General features: G+C 47.1%; 1 protein-coding gene across 1 annotated transcript in view; it reads left to right on the forward strand.

Moving 5' to 3' along the window:
• Nucleotides 1-2,142: 2,142 nt before the first annotated feature.
• Nucleotides 2,143-19,172, forward strand: part of PPIF (peptidylprolyl isomerase F) — a 79,477-nt gene continuing 62,447 nt past the window's right edge. Inside the window, exon 1 of the mRNA XM_069611025.1 lies at nt 2,143-2,420. Coding sequence (XP_069467126.1) covers nt 2,211-2,420 — 210 coding nt within the window. The 5' untranslated portion in view covers nt 2,143-2,210. The remainder of the gene's footprint in view (nt 2,421-19,172) is intronic.

The raw sequence follows: 19,172 nt of genomic DNA on the forward strand, positions 1-19,172 counted from the left end.
GAAACGGCTAGACTGGCAGAACCCAAATGCCAGTCTAGCCAGGTAATTACACTTAGCAGGACCGCTTTATCAGAAATGCGCAGTTAAAAAAAGTCATACCAAACTGAGGAATGACTAGACTGGCTGCACCAAAATGCCTCTCCAGCTACTAATATCACATATCATGCCTGCTTAGCCTGGACATGGACTACCATTATGATTTATCACACAATCTCACCCCCACACATCCCCTCTCCCTCCCGCCCCCTACTCCAACCTCCAAAATCAGTTCCTTGGCCCAGAATTACCTTCACGTCCCTCTTCCTTAACCCACAGCTTACGTATGAGGCACTTTGACACATAGGTAAGTACTGGGATGAGGAAGAGTGGGACTAGGAGTAATGAAGATTACAGGTAGCTAAGTCAGGCATTACCTCCATGTAACTCTACTTCATCCCACTACTTGTGTATGAGGCAAAATGCCTCATACACAAGTACTGCCTCATACACAAGTACAGGGACGAGGAAGAATAGGGCTAGGAGAAATGACGATTACCATTAAGTAATCAAGGCATTAAACCCAAGTAGTGGCGTAACACCATTGAGTTGACTGGGCTTCAACACTCCCCCTGAAATGTTGGGCTATGTTGACTTAACCTAGCTGACCTTCAGAGCAGTTGCCGGACAGAACAGGACACAAATGTTAAACGGCACCTGGATTTCACTGTCAACAAGTGCCCAGCAATTACCAACGTAAAGCATTTCACTGTTAGTACCTGCATTCAAATGCCAAATTATTTAGCCTATTTAAATTGTGATGTGGGTTTAGTACTTGCATGTCAGGGGATTGATTGGAAGGGTAGAAAGGAAACAGGAGACCGCTCATTCTCACAGCATTCCATAAGTGGGTGCTTTCAGACTTAAAGGTGAGAGTGAACTGCTTGTAACATTGAAGCTGCACTACAATAGTCTCATTAAAATGTGTAAAGAAGTTAGATGCCCCCACACAAATAAGTTTGCCCCTCCCCCACCACTCGAGAAGTTAGTGCCTCTCCCAACATTTGAAGGATTAGCTGCCTGAAATGTAGGTATCGTTGCACCCCTGAACACAAGCACACTTACCATTCACCATATACACACACGCAGCCATCCATACATTTAAGTGTGCACCCTTTCACCATACACTTGCACAGGCAGCCTCCTATACACATAAGTGTGCACCCGTTCACCATGCAGGCACACCCAGGCAACCACCAGTACATTTTTAGTGTGCCCCCTTTCACCATACACTCACACAGGCAGCCACCCATACATGTGTGTGCACCCTTTCACCAAATACACACACACATCATGGGGTTGAGGGGAACCCTATTACTTCAGATAGAAATTGTTTACTTTTGAAGTCACTCTGACTTCATAAAGAAATTATTTCCGTTAAGGACAAACCATAACGGAAATTATTTCTTTATGAAGGCAGAGTGACTTCAAAAATAAACTATTTATTTTTTAAGTCATAGGGCTCACCACACGACATGGAGGCCTCCAGCCTGAGGTCTTCCATGTCATGGGGTGAGCTCTTGTGCTGCAAAAAGAAAGTTTCTTTTTGTAGTCACTCTGCCTTCATAAAGAAATAATTGCTGTTACACAAATATTTTTTTTTCTGCAAGAGGGTCCCCTCCCAGGACATGTACTAACGGGACCCCGTTATGCCAGTGACCCCAAACACTAGTACCTGGATTTCTCAAAAATATTCGGGGAACACTCATACAGAGAGTGCGAGGGGCAGAGACAAGAATGCACATATCCTAAATAACACATTCTATGTAGATTGTGCAGCAGCAATACAGATAAGGGCGAGACAAACTAATTATGGCAGGGAAGGGTCAAGCATAGACGCCCCACAATAAATACGGGCTCACAGCCCTCAATTCATAGATATTCCCTAACTTGGCCACTTGAAAAAAAACATTTAAGAAAAGGGAGTAGCAGAGAGGAGACGGAAGGAGCCGAAATCAGACTGTGAGCCAAGTTTGTTATGCCATGCGAGACTATTTCACGGGTCACCTTTCCTGTTTGGGGGTGTGTTCTCCTCTTGGAGGTGTGAGCTACTGTACGCCAGGGCGGCCGTGGTTTGTCCCCAGCTGCCTGTAGATGTCACTGTGGCGGGTGCATATAAAAAGTGCTTTGCCTGGCGTAAGGAAACAGTCTAGCACCCTTCTCCGACAGGCAGCATGTTATCCCTCAGTGCTATCCGCTTTCTTATGCAGCCCTGCAGGGCTGCCGCCTCTACGCCCGTCTTTGGCCGTGTCTACAGCCAGTTTAAGGAGAAAGATGACGACGCGGGGAGTGACGGCGAACAAGGCAACAGGCAACGGAGGAACCCATTGGTGTTCATGGACGTGGTGGCTGACAATGAGCCCCTGGGTCGCATCACTTTCGAGGTAATCACTCAAACGAAAATGCAAGGTGCTGTAAACGGGGACAGAGGGCAAGCAGCCTTGCTGTGATAGATTGCCGTGAATTCCTACCCGGGGCGTTTGGGATCTACCAAAGAGATAGGAACTGACAACAGAACACACTCGTGGCCATGACTTTGATTCGCGAAAAGCAGCTCTAGCTCCTCCTCCCTCATTTTGAACTGGCACCACTTTCTAAAGCAGGGTCAAGCATAATAAATCCGCCATCTTGAACGTGTCGTGCTTACCCTTCTTTTACCGGAAAAGTTATTGAAACATTCCGATACAGAATTAACATTAATATTCGCGTGTCTTCACCTGCAAGGGTTTTAATCTTTTTGAAGTGAGAGCCTATGTACTCAATGTCATGCGTTGCACATATTTGGGCAGTACACAGCACGAAAAAAATGTATCTAACATTTCAGAAAGGTTCTATTAGGAATTAACAGCCTCACTCAACTTCATCCAAGATATGCCCTTTTTAGACGAACGTCCTCTGTGTGTAGGCAGACTTGTTTTCTTTTAACCTTTAACATGGATGGTTCGTTAGTGACATTTTAAAGGAGAGTGGGGTGGTCAGAGAATGAAGATGTTTGGTAATTTGGTTAGGCACTTACTTTCAATTCGGTCAGTAGTAAGACTAGACGGGCAGGTTGCTACATAAACTATATTTTAGTGCTATGCCTGAAAACATGCGTAGCTCGGAATATATATTCTTGGTTGTCTACTTTACAATGGTCCTGCAAAAGAATGGCTCTTGGCCCCTTCCCGCGAGTTTAGTTTTGCATACGTTTTGAAAACAACCCGAAATTCTCTGCTTACATGCCAAATGTTCTTGATCCTTTTTATGTTCAATAATTTGCATTCATATTTTTAAACATTACAATTAAATAATAAATGAGTTGGTTACATAGACAAATTCATAAAACTTAGTTACTACAATACAGAACATTAGTTACTACAATACAGAACATTTGTCATTGTTAAGATAAATTGTAGTTAAACCAATTATTATATTTTAAGCTAATTCTTATACGATTGAAAATATTAGCAGGATGGGATAAGACTGACAGGGGGGCGAACAAGACACACTTGGATACAAAAAAGGAAAGAAGTGGGGTAAGGGGCTAGCACAATTGGAAGTACGATTAGTATTTTACATTAAGTATGATGTAAAGATATTACATTTGGGTAGATGTTCTTGATCCGAAAGGTTAATGATGCAGCGTATTTTCATAAAACTGTAACCTGATTTAATTAAATTATAAATATCATCATGGTGATATACTTTATAAATGTTTTTTTATTATAAGGTGTACACAAGCATTATTAGTCTGTGACCCCCCCAATAATGAACATTTAAAATAATGTATATCTTTCTCATGCTATTTTTCAATGTTGCCAATATAATGAAATATGGCTCCTCTGTCATCAACCTCTTGCCATTTGACTGGAGAATTTAGTGAAAGGTTCTGTATGTAAAATAGTTGCTTGGACCCACCATTTGAGGGTTATCGGGGATCTATTTCATAACAATTTTAGGTTTTTGAAAAGCACTTCATGGTGGATTGCTCTTGCTTCTGAGGGCCCCCTATGTCATGTTGGCAGCTATATATAGAGTTACTGTTAAAAACAGTTGAGGTACCTTGAAGGGGGGTACCCTGGGCAAACACAAAGCGTCCCCACTGTACTAAAGCAGTGTTAAATATGCTGTTCATGTACTACTTATCTGTTCAACGCTAATGATGGAAAGAAAGTATTACCTAAAACTATGGTCTGTAACTTGAAATGCATACAAGTCATTGCTTTTGTTAGAAAAACCTCCTTATAATCTTGATTAAGATGCAGGCATTTAACAATATTTTTTTTATAAATCTGATGAATGTATGTTATTGTCAAGTTTAATATTTAGGTAAATAGACGATATGGACATTGTATGGCAGAGAAAGTGACACAGATAAATGGCTATTATTGTTATACAAAATGTGTTCTCACCAATATACTGGTTCTTAAGTGCGGTGTGTCACCCCTTTAATATGAGTCCCTGCCAGGGCTAGTGCGAATATCACCTGTCTGTGACCAACACAATTAAAGGGATGAGTGGTTTCCCGCTCATCAGTCAGAATTGCCATACTCCTGCCTGATGTGTCCTTCTTTTGCAGTGCTGTGCTGGCACCGCATGTCCAGGAGAGGGCCTGCCCTGCAATGCCCTCCACCATGACAGTGCACCTGCGAGGCAACATTGTCCCTGCTGGACCGTGATCAGCAGAGCCCCTGCCGGATGACTCTTAAGCAAGTGCCCCTGCTGGCCAACTCGGCTGCGTGATGCTGAGTTGGCCAGGGTGCCCTCAAGCCGCAATCAGACCGTGTGTTCACGGACTCACAGGGTTCTCTCTGCATGTCGGCCGGGTTGCCCCCCAGCAACTATGTGCTTGCACCATGTGCCCTGGGTCCAGACACAAAAATGTATCTGCATCAGAATGATGGTGGGCTGAGTCAGAGCTGCCTTAATTCGAACCTGTGTGGGGAGAGTGAACTGCCTGTAACTGAACTAGGCTTCTGGCTTTCAACGTAGTCTTTGACACTCGGATTGTCAATGTTAAGGCTTAAATCTGCTAGTGTGTTTCTGTCAATATGGTTTATTATCTGCCGGAAAAGGGCAACTTTCTCCACCCCCCCCCTTTCCAGGCTGAATATCAAACATTAAAGAAGTTAGTCAAAAGTTCCATGGAACACAACTTTGCTATGGGCTTGACAGAAACATAGTTTGTTTATTGAAAGGCATGCATTACCTTTTTTTTTAAAAGTTGAAATTGCAGATGAACTGTATAAATCAGGGTGTGTCGTCTTTGATCATGAATTTAAATGCATACTTCCTTTTTATTTTCAAGGTCAAATCGTTAGCCATTTTTAGCACATTTCATATAGTGATTTGTGTTTTTATGGATGACCTTTGTGAAATTCTGGGGTTTTAGCCTCCCACCACTTTGCATGCAGTGGCTTGTCAGACGTTACCTGGGGAAACAGAAGTACAGTTCCTGTTAGCTAAAAAAAAACTACTTTGGATGAAAGGACCTCTCTGTATATAATGATCATACCTCCTGAGTGGTACTGCCAGAGGGTTTTCAGCAGTTAACAGGCCCGGTTCTTACAGTCTCCGCTCAAATCAGTTCGTACTTCAAAACCATTTTAGTTAGCAGTGAAGTGTTGTACGTTCCCCCCGCCCCCCGATAATTTCCGACCTTTGTTTTGACTGAGCAGGTAGGACAAAGCAGGTTTATGAAATTATAAAATACCAAAGGGGCGGGTGGCGCTGAGGATTTGCGGGGCAGAATGGGAGCAACAGAGTGCTGCTTGCTGGCTAGTTTCTTTGTGCTGTACTTTAGGTGGCACAGATTCAAGTAAAAGTGTAGGTTTTATGACACACATGCTGGGAGCAAAATGGCACCTGTGAGCACTAGTTTTAGTATTTGTTGATGTTAAAGGATTGAGAGCAAGGAAAGCTACATTTCTCCACTGCTGCAGTGCCTTTTCACTTTGTTAATGGCCACCAAGCTTCATGCAGCCTTCACATATCCTGTGGGCACATATGATTGTCCAAACGCTCAATAACAAGATGCCTCCCTTTTCTTGTGTGTTGGCCAATGTAAGGATATTGGCATAACGTTTGCCACCGTCTCTCCTTGTGCTCTAAGTAGCAGTAACTCTGCCGTATTGCAACCTGCTTGTGACACACACACACACACACTCGCACTCTCTCTCTTTCTCTCTCCCCCTCCCTCTGGCGGTAACGGTAATTCCGCCCATCAACCTGTGTGATTTCAAATATCCGCAATTGATTGCCGTTATTGCCCAACCTTTCAGTGGAAAATACGCTGGCGGAATTATTGCCATTGCGGCAAAAGCAAGCATGGTGGCAGCCATTTTTAAAAACGCAATCCACTTAAAATCACCAGAAGTGATGGCCATCCAAGCCTAAAACACACCCAGACCATGTCCTCAGGCAAAGGGAAGGTGACCGAAATGCGTCAGTGAAAGCCAAAATTCAATGAGCGGCAGCTCACTGTCCTTGCTGAGGAGGTAGTGGCCAATGCTGATGAGCTGTATGGGCCAGGCCACAGAAGGATACAAAGAAAAGGTGCTCCCCACCCCCGCAGCACAAGACGGCCATATAGCCTGGGATAAGGGCAAGGGGGCCACCGGTAGATGACCCATGAGACATGGATGAGATAAGTAAGCGTTGGAACGACTTGAGGAGCAGGGTGCGAATGCTCATTAACACCCACTGCACGGACACAGCGGCCACAGTCAGAGGCAATTTTGACCCAAGTACAGCTCACGTCATGGGAGGAGAGCATCTTCCACATGGAGGGACAGGAGGCCGTGGGCACTGCAGATCGTAGGTCAGCTGCCACGAAGATCCTGGTGAGTACATGAGTAAGTGGATCGTGTCTCACATGCTCAATAACCCCAATGAAATGGCAATGGCAACAGGCACACCTGCAGTCACCTAGCCAATGCAAGAACAAGGGAAACCCCTATGTGCAGTGCAATGATGGGCACGTCATGCGTGAACCCCATCCAAGACACACTATTAGCAAGGACGTGGGCCACATGTAGGACATACACAACCACAATGGCATCGTAAGCCCCATGTACAAGGCATACAGCAGCCATCTCGTGGAAATGAAATCCGCCAATGACCTGCCACACACTACACAAATGGCATACATGCAACAGTTGCAGATATCGGGGTGACACACACACAAAACACTACAAGGCACTGGTCCGGAGGCTTCAGCAAAGGGTGCTTTCGAAAAAACAAAGCCACACTAACACTACCATGGTGAGCAGGGCATCCTCATGTGACAGGAGAACAGGTCAAGCTTTTAACAACGTACCAGCCCTGCATTGGTACACATTTGCTTGCACAGTCAACAAGTACATGGCAAGGCCCACATACACAACACGTGACTTACATACAGCAACATTACGTCACTTATTCCATCAAACTGCAAGTCACATGCAGCAGGACACACTGGGGTGGTGTCACTTGGACCCCACTGCACAATGCGTACACTGATTAGGAACACACCCTAAAACCAATCAAGTCACACTGATGCACTGTTTGCTGTGTTCTGACAGGCACGCAGGTCCCCATGGAGGACACCAGTGGGATAGGCACACAAGGAGAACCAAGTGCAGGGAATGTTGCAAGGCATGCTACACCCATGGAGGGGATACCCCAGAAGGAGACCTCCAGGATGCCCCAGTCCAAGGGCCATGCATCTCGCACCTCTGGGGATACCGGTACACCAGCCATAGTCATGGCAGTGATGGGGTAATCCACCATGGTCACCACACCTGCTGTTGCAGAGGCATGTGACACTGGTGCCCCTGGCCTCTTCCCCTGTGAGTGAGATGTCCCAGAGGACATCACCCCTGTCCGCTCACTCGCCCATGCAGTCCTCTCCCTCCCCCTTGTCTTCTCTCGGTGCCCTCAGTCGGGCCAACACAGAGAGCAATGATCTACGGGCAGACGATAGCAACATGCATTGTTAGCAGGCATCGAGCCACCAGGAAAGGCATCACCAAGGCTAATGCAACAACCAGCCATGGATGACATTTGGGAGGGGCTCAGGCCGATGGAGCGGCGTCAGAACGCAATTGAGCGATTGGTGGTGCACCAACAGACTGATGCACATGCACTACATGAGGTGGTGCTGAATGCCTCCAGGAGGCGGTCGAGTGACCTGGACCAACTGTGTTGGCGTGCTGCTGCGGTGACTGCGAGCAACACCCTCATGAGCTGAAGGGTATGTGTGTTAATGTCAGCCACCAACGAAAACCTCTCTAGGGCCATCCTCACCCTGAAGCATGTCCAGGGCAGTTAACAAGGCAGTACCATGTTGGAACCCCCTACGGGATGATCTGTGGCGAGCACCCCACCAAGGCGATCTGTGCGCAGCACCTCACGTGATGGTACTCCCAAGTAAATGGGTGGCAAGAGGAGGCAGTAATGGACATGTGTCACACTCAATGCAGGGTTATCATGTTGGGGATGAGGGTGGGGAGTGGGTATCGTGTTGGGGATGTTTTTACACTTGTGCAATAAATGGCAGTGGACTTGGAGATATGCTTGTATGTCCCTTCTTGCGTGCACGCAATTCCTACTATACCTGCAAATGCACAATGGTGAGCGGCATGTTTACTTCAATGGGAGAATCAATGTTTGAATTACAGATTTTGTCACACAAGCTGTCCGTCCCTTCCCTACTCCTGCTTGCTGTGTGTAAGAACTGCGCCTGGGGGCATTGGGTCTTTTTTTTAAATGTTTTTGTCTCCTCGTGGTGGCATGTCCTCCTCATAGGGCAGGGGGGTTCTTGCACGTGAGCAAGATGCTGTGAAACATGCATCACAGACATACTATTGCATGTACTGGTCCAGTGTGAGTGGTTGATATGTGCAGGTTGGGAGGGGGAGGGCAGGTCCTGCATGTACAGTGCCTTGACCGGCCATGCCTTGTACAGTTGTTGTATTGTCCCCGCCTTCACATTTCATTCCACTGGTGCTACAGTATCATTCAGTGTTTCGGGGCTTGTACTCGACCCGTACCCAGGTTGACTCTTCTCTGTGGCTCTCCATGTGTGTGGGCAGTGCAGGGTGTGCAGCTGCTTGTCAGTTGAGGTACAGGGTGGGTATGACCTGGCGTATGGGGGCTCTCTTTGCATGGCGTCTTCTCCTCTCCCTGCTCTGCCTCTTCCTCGTCTATGCCTGTGCAACTCGGTGGAGGGCAGGGGCAACTGCGTGTCTCAGTGTGCAGCAGCTACTGGCAGCAGGGTGTTGGGTAATGTGTTTGGCATAGATGTGGCCCTTTTATACTCCTCCTGAGTGGTTCTGGTGCACCTTTCCTTGATTTGTGACACCCACCTTTTTTGTGGAGGTAACTACTGTTTTTGCTGAATTACCTCCTACCTATTTTTGGAGTTAATTCCGCTGATTTTTGGACTTGGAATTTTGCAGAAATGGGATTTGTTCTTGCAGGTTATTCTGCCAAGGAATTAGCCCCAGCGCTAATTCCGCCAATTCTTGGCGGAGTTCATGCTGGAGGTAATTCCACCGGAGGTAATTCTGCCGGGAGAATTACAGACACTTTTTCTACTAGCAAAGTTCTCGGTACCAGAGTTACTGTTACTGCCAATTTTACCACTTTTTGCCATCATTGTAATTGGTCCCGTAGCTGCCGAGTGGCCTGATTGTCATGTGACCACTTCAGTTAGTCCTGGCTTTTTTTTTTTGTTGCCAATAGATGTTTTTCACATAGGGGAATAGTAGAACAGTACCTCTGCTGGGCAAAAGCGGATTACAAATTCTAGAATGCCAAATTCTGTCGGCTAAAGCCACGGGATTGCTTCACTGCATAAAGTTGCATTTTCTTTCCCGAACATTTGGCGGTGGTGTTCCCATTAAGCAGCATGCTGGTAGCTGGGTAGTTCAATTCAAGATTAGGAAAATAAAACGGGAATCTTACTCTTTGCGCAATTGTATTACCAGTTTGCTATATTATGTTATGCACGTTTCAAATCCTCTTTCTAAAGCCGTTAGTCCTTGTTTTTGTTAGTGCGCTTCGTTTTGATTTTGTTTTTTACCTTCACGCGCCATTGACTGCTATGATTCTACTCTTAGGCCAGCACTCGTAATCCCCTCCACCCCCTCAGAATCCCAGTATCTTTTGATTCCTATCGCTGTTGAAGGTTTTTCTTGGTGCACATGCCAGTGGAATTCTCCAAACCCGGCACCAATAATGTACTCGCCTTATTTACAAATCGGAATGAATAGGCCACCCTTTACTAAATGTGTTTGCTGTCCTTAGACATAATTCATTGGCACTGACTGCAATGGGCAATGGGACATGTTCCTGCAGTCCAGTAAAGCACATGAGAAAGTCGAGACCACTTAGTTTTGCTTCATCTGTTCAGAATTGAAGAAGCTTGTTGGAGACTTTCCTCCCCCACCCGCCCCTCTGTTTCTTCACTGTGACTTGGCTGTCTAACAGTTGAGCACTTTATTTGTAAGTTTGCACTATAGTTGAGAGGGGAGAAGATGGACCCCTCAGATATTAATGCTGCTTATCACATTGAACTAGTTAATGGGCAGGGTCCTTTTTTGTGGATTACGGTGTCTGCGGTCGAGGTGGTTCCAGACGACTTAAAGCCCTAGGCCCCTTGAATAGGATCGTGTCCGGACCTTTTGCATTTTCGCTCTTCAGTTACAATCCATCCATCCACCCCCATTTTAGTAGAAGGGGAAGTTGCACATTCTGTATCCCTGGGGAGGAGCACTGAGCTGCAAGAGCTGTTTTGATTCTTTGGAAGCTGATTTACTGACTCACTGTTGAAACCAGTATCGCTGATTAAAGGATTAGGCCTTGGGAGAGCAGGAATACATCACAGTTGGTGGCGATGAATGAAGACATGCAGCACCCAAGGAAAGCCAGACTTGTACATGCTTCAACAATGGACAACTAACTGATTCAGAAGTGGGTGTCCTTCGTCTATTTTGATTGAATTGCTGAATTTATAGTGAGCTCTGTGGAGGAGCTGTTTGGTATTAGTACATTCTGATCACAGACACTTGCAGTCTCTTTAGGGAAATGCTTCCTATATGTTGCATCATAGTACGGGTGCTCTGGAAGCAACATACCTACTTGAAAATACTGCATCCATCACTGCGAATCTGAAAAATGTCTAATTCTTTTACAACAAATGTATGTGAAAATAAATAGGGGGGGCGACTCCTTTCCCCCGCATCCACCCTATAACTAATACCTCGATTCCCCTCCGCCCACCCCCATCTATATTTTCGTATAAATGTTGTAACCGATTCAGCATTTTCGCATTCCCAGTGATAGTCTGCGCAGTAATGGTTGATACTGAAGCAACACCAGTTGATGGTAGCCAGGGGTATCCAGTGTTACCCCTTGTGACTCCCTTGCTATCCCTGCTGCTGCCCTTGCAGCCCGTGTCAGGGATCCCAGAGGCAGGAGTCAAGGGATGCGCTTACTTTTGACAGTCCTCCCCTGACCGCGAAAATGCTCTGCTGAGTGGTGGGAACACTGCTTCCTCACATCGGCAGAATGTTGCAGACAACAGTGCGGGTGGAGAAGACGCTAGTAACAAGGGTTTACTAGACGCAGCTTCAAATATTGGATCTGGGAACATAGTACATTCACGCGCACACTATTTGGGCTGAGGGGCAGCACATGTGTGGTTGCCCCATACATGTAGTTAATTATGCGCTGTGCATATTGGGCATTAACTGGCCTTGTGGGGGGTTTGCAGCAAGCCTTTGCATATCTATGACGGTGCCCCTTACAGGAAGTGAGTGTGCCATGCATGTAAGGCATTTCCTGCCCTTCGGTTGTCCATGCGAGGCTGTATTTATGGCAGCATCGTCACCTGTGAGGCTGTACTTTGCTCATTGTGACTGGTGGCACTGGGGCATCTTATACTGCATAGGGCATGCAATGGTACCATGCAGACGTGCGAGGTTGTACTTACACTTGGCATGAGGCTATAGCAGGTGTTAGATGGCAGCTTCTACATATAGGAAGATGCCCTTCTTTCTACTTTGAAGCCTCCACACCCCGAGTGGAAAGGGGAGGGGGTAAAACTGACCTTCAAAGCCTTGGAACATTCAGATTTGGTAAAGGAGGAGGGGATACTGCAAGGGGAGTGCATAGGTCAGGCGAGGACAAGTGCACAAGGCAAACCAAATATCTATACATATAGAAGTACCAAGCAACAGGGATAAGCGCTATAAGTTTGTTACTACTGTGTGATAATAACAATAGACACGCCAGTAAATAAGTGGAGAACTCTTTCTGGCAAGTCAAAGTGACAGAGGTCGGAAGCACTTGTCTGAACCGTGTGGTTTTTCTCCAGCTTTGGAAGTTGTTGCCAAAGCTTTGCGGGGGTGAGCCCCAGCAGCACCTGCAATTCTTCCACCAAACATATTTTCCTTTGCCTGTCCGATGGCATAGGATACAGTAGTATTTGGATCTTAGCCAGCCCGCAGGCAGTGTCGCCTTGGCAATGAAAGTACATGCAGCCAGTAGGCCTGTGGTGAATGATACTTGGCATAGTGTGGCACCAGCTGGGCATCCAGAACTGTATTTGCCATGTTATGATGATACCTGGTATGTGAGGCTATAACTGGCTTAAGATGGTTGTAAAGACTGGGGAGGGGGTATCTGTACTTCTGCCCTCCATATGGTTGGGACAAAGGCACAGAGCACCCCAGCCAAGGTTTCTTGTATGGTAGAACGGACGAGCAACCACGTTGTGCAGGCAGGTTCTTAGTACAGCCCCACAGAGCAATGTCCACACACTATGTTAGGTGATAACACCGCCTGTTTGTAAGGTTGCTACCTAAAATATATACATATAAATAATAACACTTTGTACTTGGAAATACGTTTTCGAAGAAAGGCAATTATACAATTAAATACACTATGTGGTACCACGCAATAACTAAATTCAGTAAAAGTTGAACTAACTGCAGTTTTAAATAAGTATGTGCATTCTTAAGTGAGGAGTATCAGCATAGAATAGGGAAGAAAGGCAGTTCTGTTGTGAACAGTGGCAGAATGCTTTCTTTACACTATATATACAATGTGAAGATTTCCTCCCCCTTCCCACCCATCGCGGCAACCTGTAATGAAAGGTTAGGGAGTAACTTGTCTTTTACAGCCCGGTCTACTAATGCTCGATAACCTTCTGCTTAAATTTAAAAGGTTCTACCGCACCAAAGTAACAGAGGCCACAGGAGAACAGGATCCAAGCCAAATACTGGACAACTCCTGTGGCTAAAAGATGCTCTTCCTCTTCACAGTACCTTTAGACCCCCTTGGAAGAAGGAGCCACTGGGATGCTGAGTCCATGAGAAAAATGAACCAAAGTTTGTGAAGTACAGCAGTGTTACTATTCACGGTGCTCTCCTTTGGTCGAGACTTTTACCACTGTAAAAGTCCTGGGACGATGAAGCTTGCTGTGGACTCCTTTAAAGACTTGGCAGATGGCAATAAAATCCCTGGGACCTTTCGATGACTTCTGTCTGTTCTATGTCACAATTGGTGGCTACTGTTGTGACAGGAGCCCTGTTTAGTACGTGCCCTTTAAGGACACGTTCTCATTGGAGGAAGAGGAGGAGCGATGGCGGAGGAAGTCAGTTTAATAAAGAGATACATGAAGTGAAAAGTGCCTGTCTCTGTGTCCTTTCTGAATAACAACTGGTGACGAGGGAGCGAGCTGCTGTCCTTCCATAGCTGCAGCCGCTGCAGCATCCAGTTAGGCTACGTGGTTGCCATTAACTCCGCTGACTCTTACTGCTGGACCTTCCCCAGTGTCCTGTGTCTGTGACGCGAACATCGCTGCATCCTGGGCGTTCTGTGCTGCCGGTTGGAATCCCTGCGATGACCCAGCCTGGGAGTGCTGCTCTCCAGGAATTAATTAAGCCGGAGAAGGCCCAGCGCAAACATCCTTCACCGAGACTATGCTGTTGCCTGGGTCCAGGCGTCCCGCCGTGCGCACATCAGAAGGCCTCTGGGCCTCAGTGAGAGTGTGCCACGCAGAACGGCGTCTCCATGCTGCTGAGGAGCATCTGCCTGTGAGACTACGTTGATGAATGCAACTGTCCCTGAATCTCGTTGGGAGTGAGTCCCGAGCAACCAACATAAAAGCAAGATGGTGAAGTGGAAATAGAGGTCAGTGACTGCGCCAGTAGTGGGCTGCACTGGCTGGCTGGAATGCACTTTGCCCCCAGCAACCTGGCAACAGAGGATGGAGGATATGCTTATGCAAAGAAATGCTACTGTACCAGCATGCTTTAGGGAGGCCGTTAGGGCAGAGAGACACCACTGCACAGCCCCTACGACCAGCAAAGTAACAATGTCTGCCACCACGTGCACACTGATGTGAGGCAGCATCAAGAATACTGTGCAGGCTACAACAGAGGGCCAGTCGTGGGGCTGCTGTAAAGAGTGGACAGAGACCAGAACACAGCATTGCACTGGACAGCGCTGAGTGCACGCCAGGAGGTCTTGAGTTTTAGTGAAGCGCCACCATGGTGGACCAGGCTGATGAACAAGGGGTGCCACAGCGGAGCATCACAAAAGTGACCTTTTTAAGGACGCCATGCCTGTTTAACCTGCCATCTCAACATGACAATGGACCACGGTGGACTGAATGAGTCGAGGACTTTGATTACTTCATCATGGCTGCTGCGGAAGAGAAATCGCTGGTCCTGAAGGACCTTTTCATGAACTTTGCCGGGATGGAGATGAAGGGGATCATCAAGACGATTCCAACAAGAGAGAGGACCACCTATGATGATCTGTGATGGCGCTAGACGAAAAGCCACCAAATAGACTATGAGAGATATGTATTCAATGAATGTCAACAATACCCACATGAAACCGTGGAATAATTCATCACTTGACTTCGACAGAAGCTGGTTCACTGCCAGTTTTCAGACTTTTCCGATTATGAGGCAGTTTGGCTACGCATGATGATAGAGGGATTCGTGTCGTCGGTGCTATGAAAGCAGCTCCCGAAGAAGCCAGTAACAATTGACCTGGTCATAGAGATGGCGAGGGTCCACAAAGCAACGTCATGGAGATGCCCAAGAAGAAGGGTGACGAGGAGACTGTGTCCGCATTCTCGGCAGCCAGAGACCAGGAAAAAGGACCTGACCACAACCCAGTCACGCCGAGAGGGTCGCAGAGGCACGGATACATGCAGGTGCGGCCCGGTCCCCGCCCACAGCGACTGTGCTTTTGCTGTGGCCAGGCATTCCCACATTCTGGAATGTGTCCCGTCATCAGCTGGCAGCCAAAGATGTTTGAAGTGTGGAAGGGAAGGCTGGACGACAACTGCAAGCGATGCCCGTGAGCTGGTGTCCACTTGCCAGACCAAACCCACAACAGGAGTGGAGACTGGTGCCATTTTGCACACAACTGCTGAGAAGAATGATAAGAAGAGCCATGGACCAGAATAAGGACTATGGAGAAGCCCCAAGCGAGGAGCAGTTGCCACAGGCAGGACATTACACGGAACAGTACGATTGCCCTGGAGACTTATACAGTGAATTCGACAAACACGCACAGGAATCATACCCTGAATATACGGACGAGTTCCTCAACCTGATGCATGGTGAGTAGAAAGGTGTTTACGACCTGAAGGTCATGGTCAAGATGGGAGAGGCGGCGCACTGCTTTCTAATCTGATACTGCAAGTACAACGCTACAGCAGGTGCACAGAGTGAATCGGGCACAAGCAGGAGAGATGGAAGTCGTAGAAGCCGAGCTACGAGAGAGACAGCCGAGGAAAGGAATTAGCCATCGAGTGGACCGACCGGAAGAGAGGGGCCAAGAGAAATGTCTTTGGTGAAGGAGATGATGTCTTGGTGATGCAGAGGATACAAAGGGACATATTTCAGGTTTGAGAGCATGCCATTGCAGGTGACAGGGGTGAAGGGGACAATGATCACTGCCACCAACGGGAAGAAAGAAGTGACCAGAAACGTGTCGTTCTTCAGGCACCTCATACCTGGGGGAGAAAAATCATTGAACCAGGAACCTGCAGGGGTGCAACAGGACACCCAAGAGACGACCGGCGGCGAAGGATACATATAGGAGGAAAAGCTAGTGCTCCCAGAGAATGATGCTGAGGGAGAAGACCGGCTGAGCCAGATAATTAAGAGACCCAGCAGACTTATTGAAGAGATATGAGATGAACATAAGGAGATGTGTAGGGGAGGTGTTGTGAGTGGGACCCTGTTTCATACGTGAAGTGTCTGTGTCCTCTTTTTTCTCTTTCAGGAACAGCTACTTAGCTCGGTATGTGTCGCAGAAGCTTTGCCTGCATCATCCTGTTTCTTGCATTCTTATGTGAAAACTCTAGGGGTGATTGTGGAAGCATCTGTGGGATCTGAGGCTCGGATCAATTACTTTCAGAAAAACAATGCTTACTATATGCACCTCATGGGAGCCAGAGGACCATTCATCAATGAAGTAAATGCTACAACCATAGCAAAAGCCATCATATTGCCACGTCTTGACTATGGCAATGACCTACTGGTAGGAGCCACAAAGTGGGAAATAAAAAAGTGGCAAGTCATGGAAAACGATGCAGTTCGGCTTAAGTGTATTAAAAATAGAGAGCATGTATCAATGGGGAGGAGAGCCTTACACTGGTTAAGGGTGGAGGAGAGAGTACATTTCAAGGCCATGACCGTAATCCACAGATGCTTGTATGGAGAGGCTCTTGAGTTATTTCAAGAAACAATTCTCCCTATAATCTCCTCAAAGATGCCTTAGATCAGCGGATAGGGGCACTCTGAATATCCCCAGAGCAAATTGTGCGCATAGGCGTGGAAAATCCTTGCCCGTCAAGGCAGCACAACGCTGGAACAAACTGCCAATGGCATTACGGCTTGAAGTGAATTATCAGAGGTTCAGGAAATTGCTGAAAACCTATTTGTTCCAATGATAACTATTACGCTTCTTAGTTTCCGGCAAGCAGAAACCATACGATTTAGATTACTCTGGGTCTTCTCCGGGCCCTGATGCCTGCGGGCTACCGGTGCGTTATAAACAGGTACATAATATTCTGGTTTCTTGGTTTGTTTGCCTGTTTCATGGGGGCTGTATTTTGCTGCTCTAGTGCTCTGCCTCCATATGATAGCTCTGTTCATCGAACACTTACCAGTTTAACATTAGGCCCTTATACGATAAGAATAATGTGGCGCGTGTGAACTTGGTGCGTGTAGACTCTTCGTGCCAGAGAACATATCGGCTCCAGATCTGCCTCAACAGCAGACAGACGGCTCCACGAGCCCGGGTTGCTATCAGAATAGCGTGTGACTGCCAGCCTAATGCACCTCATTTGGGTCTATGCCTGCACCAAAAACCTGTTTGAGAAATCCTGTGTATAGTTTGTACCATTACACTGCCAGGGGAACACCCTTTGCTTGCAGCCACTGAACTAGCTTCCTAGGTTCACAGGTCAGTGCTGTATGCAGTGCTTTAAGTGGGCCGGGGCTGGGCCCCGGCAGTCTCCAAAAGTGGGGCTGACCCGGGGCCCCCCGGTCCCACCACATCATGGCAGGATGCATTATCCTGCCACGGCCGCAGCCGCGACGGGAGATGCGCCCGCCAGTTTAGCGTTAGGCAAGCAGACAGAAGTGCCAATCAGCCACAGAGTCGTTGAGGCTGGCTGGCACTTCTGTCAGTCACTGTAACTTCCCTGATGACCCCCCCCCCCATCTGAGGCGTCATCAGGGAAGTTACAGTTACTTTGTTTGCCCTCGCCAGGTCACTGACCCTCAATGAACCAGCAGGCTCCATGATCTAATATGCAGATAAGATCACGGAGCCCGCGGGTTTGCAGAGGGTGAAAGACGCCTCGGGCTCTGTGATCTCTGCTCAAAGCAGAGATCACTGGGCCCGAAGTGCCCGCAAATCTTTATAAGAGATGCCTTGAACTGTGTACGTTTCAAGCCATCTTTTATAAACGTAGAAATATTTCTATGTTTATAACAGACGGCTTGAAACGTGCACAATTCAAAGCATCTTTTATAAAGCTTTGTCGACGGACAAAGCCACCTTGGGTTTTGTCCGTCCTCAACGCTTTATAAAAGATGGTTTGAATTGAGTACGTTTCAAGCCATATGTTACAAATGTCTATGCTTATAAAAGGTAGCTTGAAAAGTACACAAACCATAGTAAGGTAAGCACACAAGTGTGCCTAACTTACTATGGTTTGTGCCCTTTCAAGCCACCTTTTTATAAACATAGAAATATGTAACATTGCTATGTTTATAAAAGAAGGCTTGAAAAATACACAAACCATAGTAGTACGCATACAAATATATAAATGCTGCACCCTACTATGATTTGTGCACTTTAGACCACGCCCACAGTGGATGCCACGCCCCCAAACGAGCCCCCCCTCACCCCTCTCAATTTCTTACCCCACTTAAAGCACTGGCTTTATGTATGACGCACGTTGCGCTGTGGATCTCCACTGTGGTTTAATCTGCTGCTGGACAAACCTGCTGGGCAGAACTCCAATCCTCTTGATTTTGCCCTGTGATGGGCGCTTAGCCTTGATGACGTTCAAGAGTGCAGTGGAAATGTCATGCTCTGCCCGCCAACATTTGTTGTTGACAGAGCCTCCCCAGCCCCCTCATGGTCCTGTTTTGAGATGTCGAGAACATACGTTCCTATATAGAACCGGATTAAGCCCCAAAATGATAGCCACATACATGCCATATTTTGCCAGAGCTGGGAGGGAAATTTTGTGACAGAAATCGTGATAAGTGAATTTCCCCATTGGATTGAATTGGGGCTAAAAAAATAGGCTAGGAGGGAGAAAGCAAAAAATGCCAACATTCGAGAGTCTCCCGCCCAAAAAGTAGGATTGGCATGTATGTAGCCATGTTTTGTTCTGCGTAACGGCCTTAAATAATGCATGGACGCATACATCTATGAACCCGGGACCCGTTTTATTTGTGTAGACTTGCACACGTGCATTTCCCTGTAGTGCTCTGCAGTGCAGGTTCCCAGTCGGTTCCCACAGCGCGAGGCCGGGATGCAGCATTGCTGGCGTGCCGCCCGGGCCTGTGGTGAAAGCAGAGAACCAGGGAGAGTGGATGTGGCTCCTTTTATAGCGGGAA

The sequence above is a fragment of the Ambystoma mexicanum genome, chromosome 8, assembly GCF_040938575.1.
Source record: "Ambystoma mexicanum isolate Mex_15411 chromosome 8, UKY_AmexF1_1, whole genome shotgun sequence".
Lineage (NCBI taxonomy): Eukaryota > Metazoa > Chordata > Amphibia > Caudata > Ambystomatidae > Ambystoma > Ambystoma mexicanum.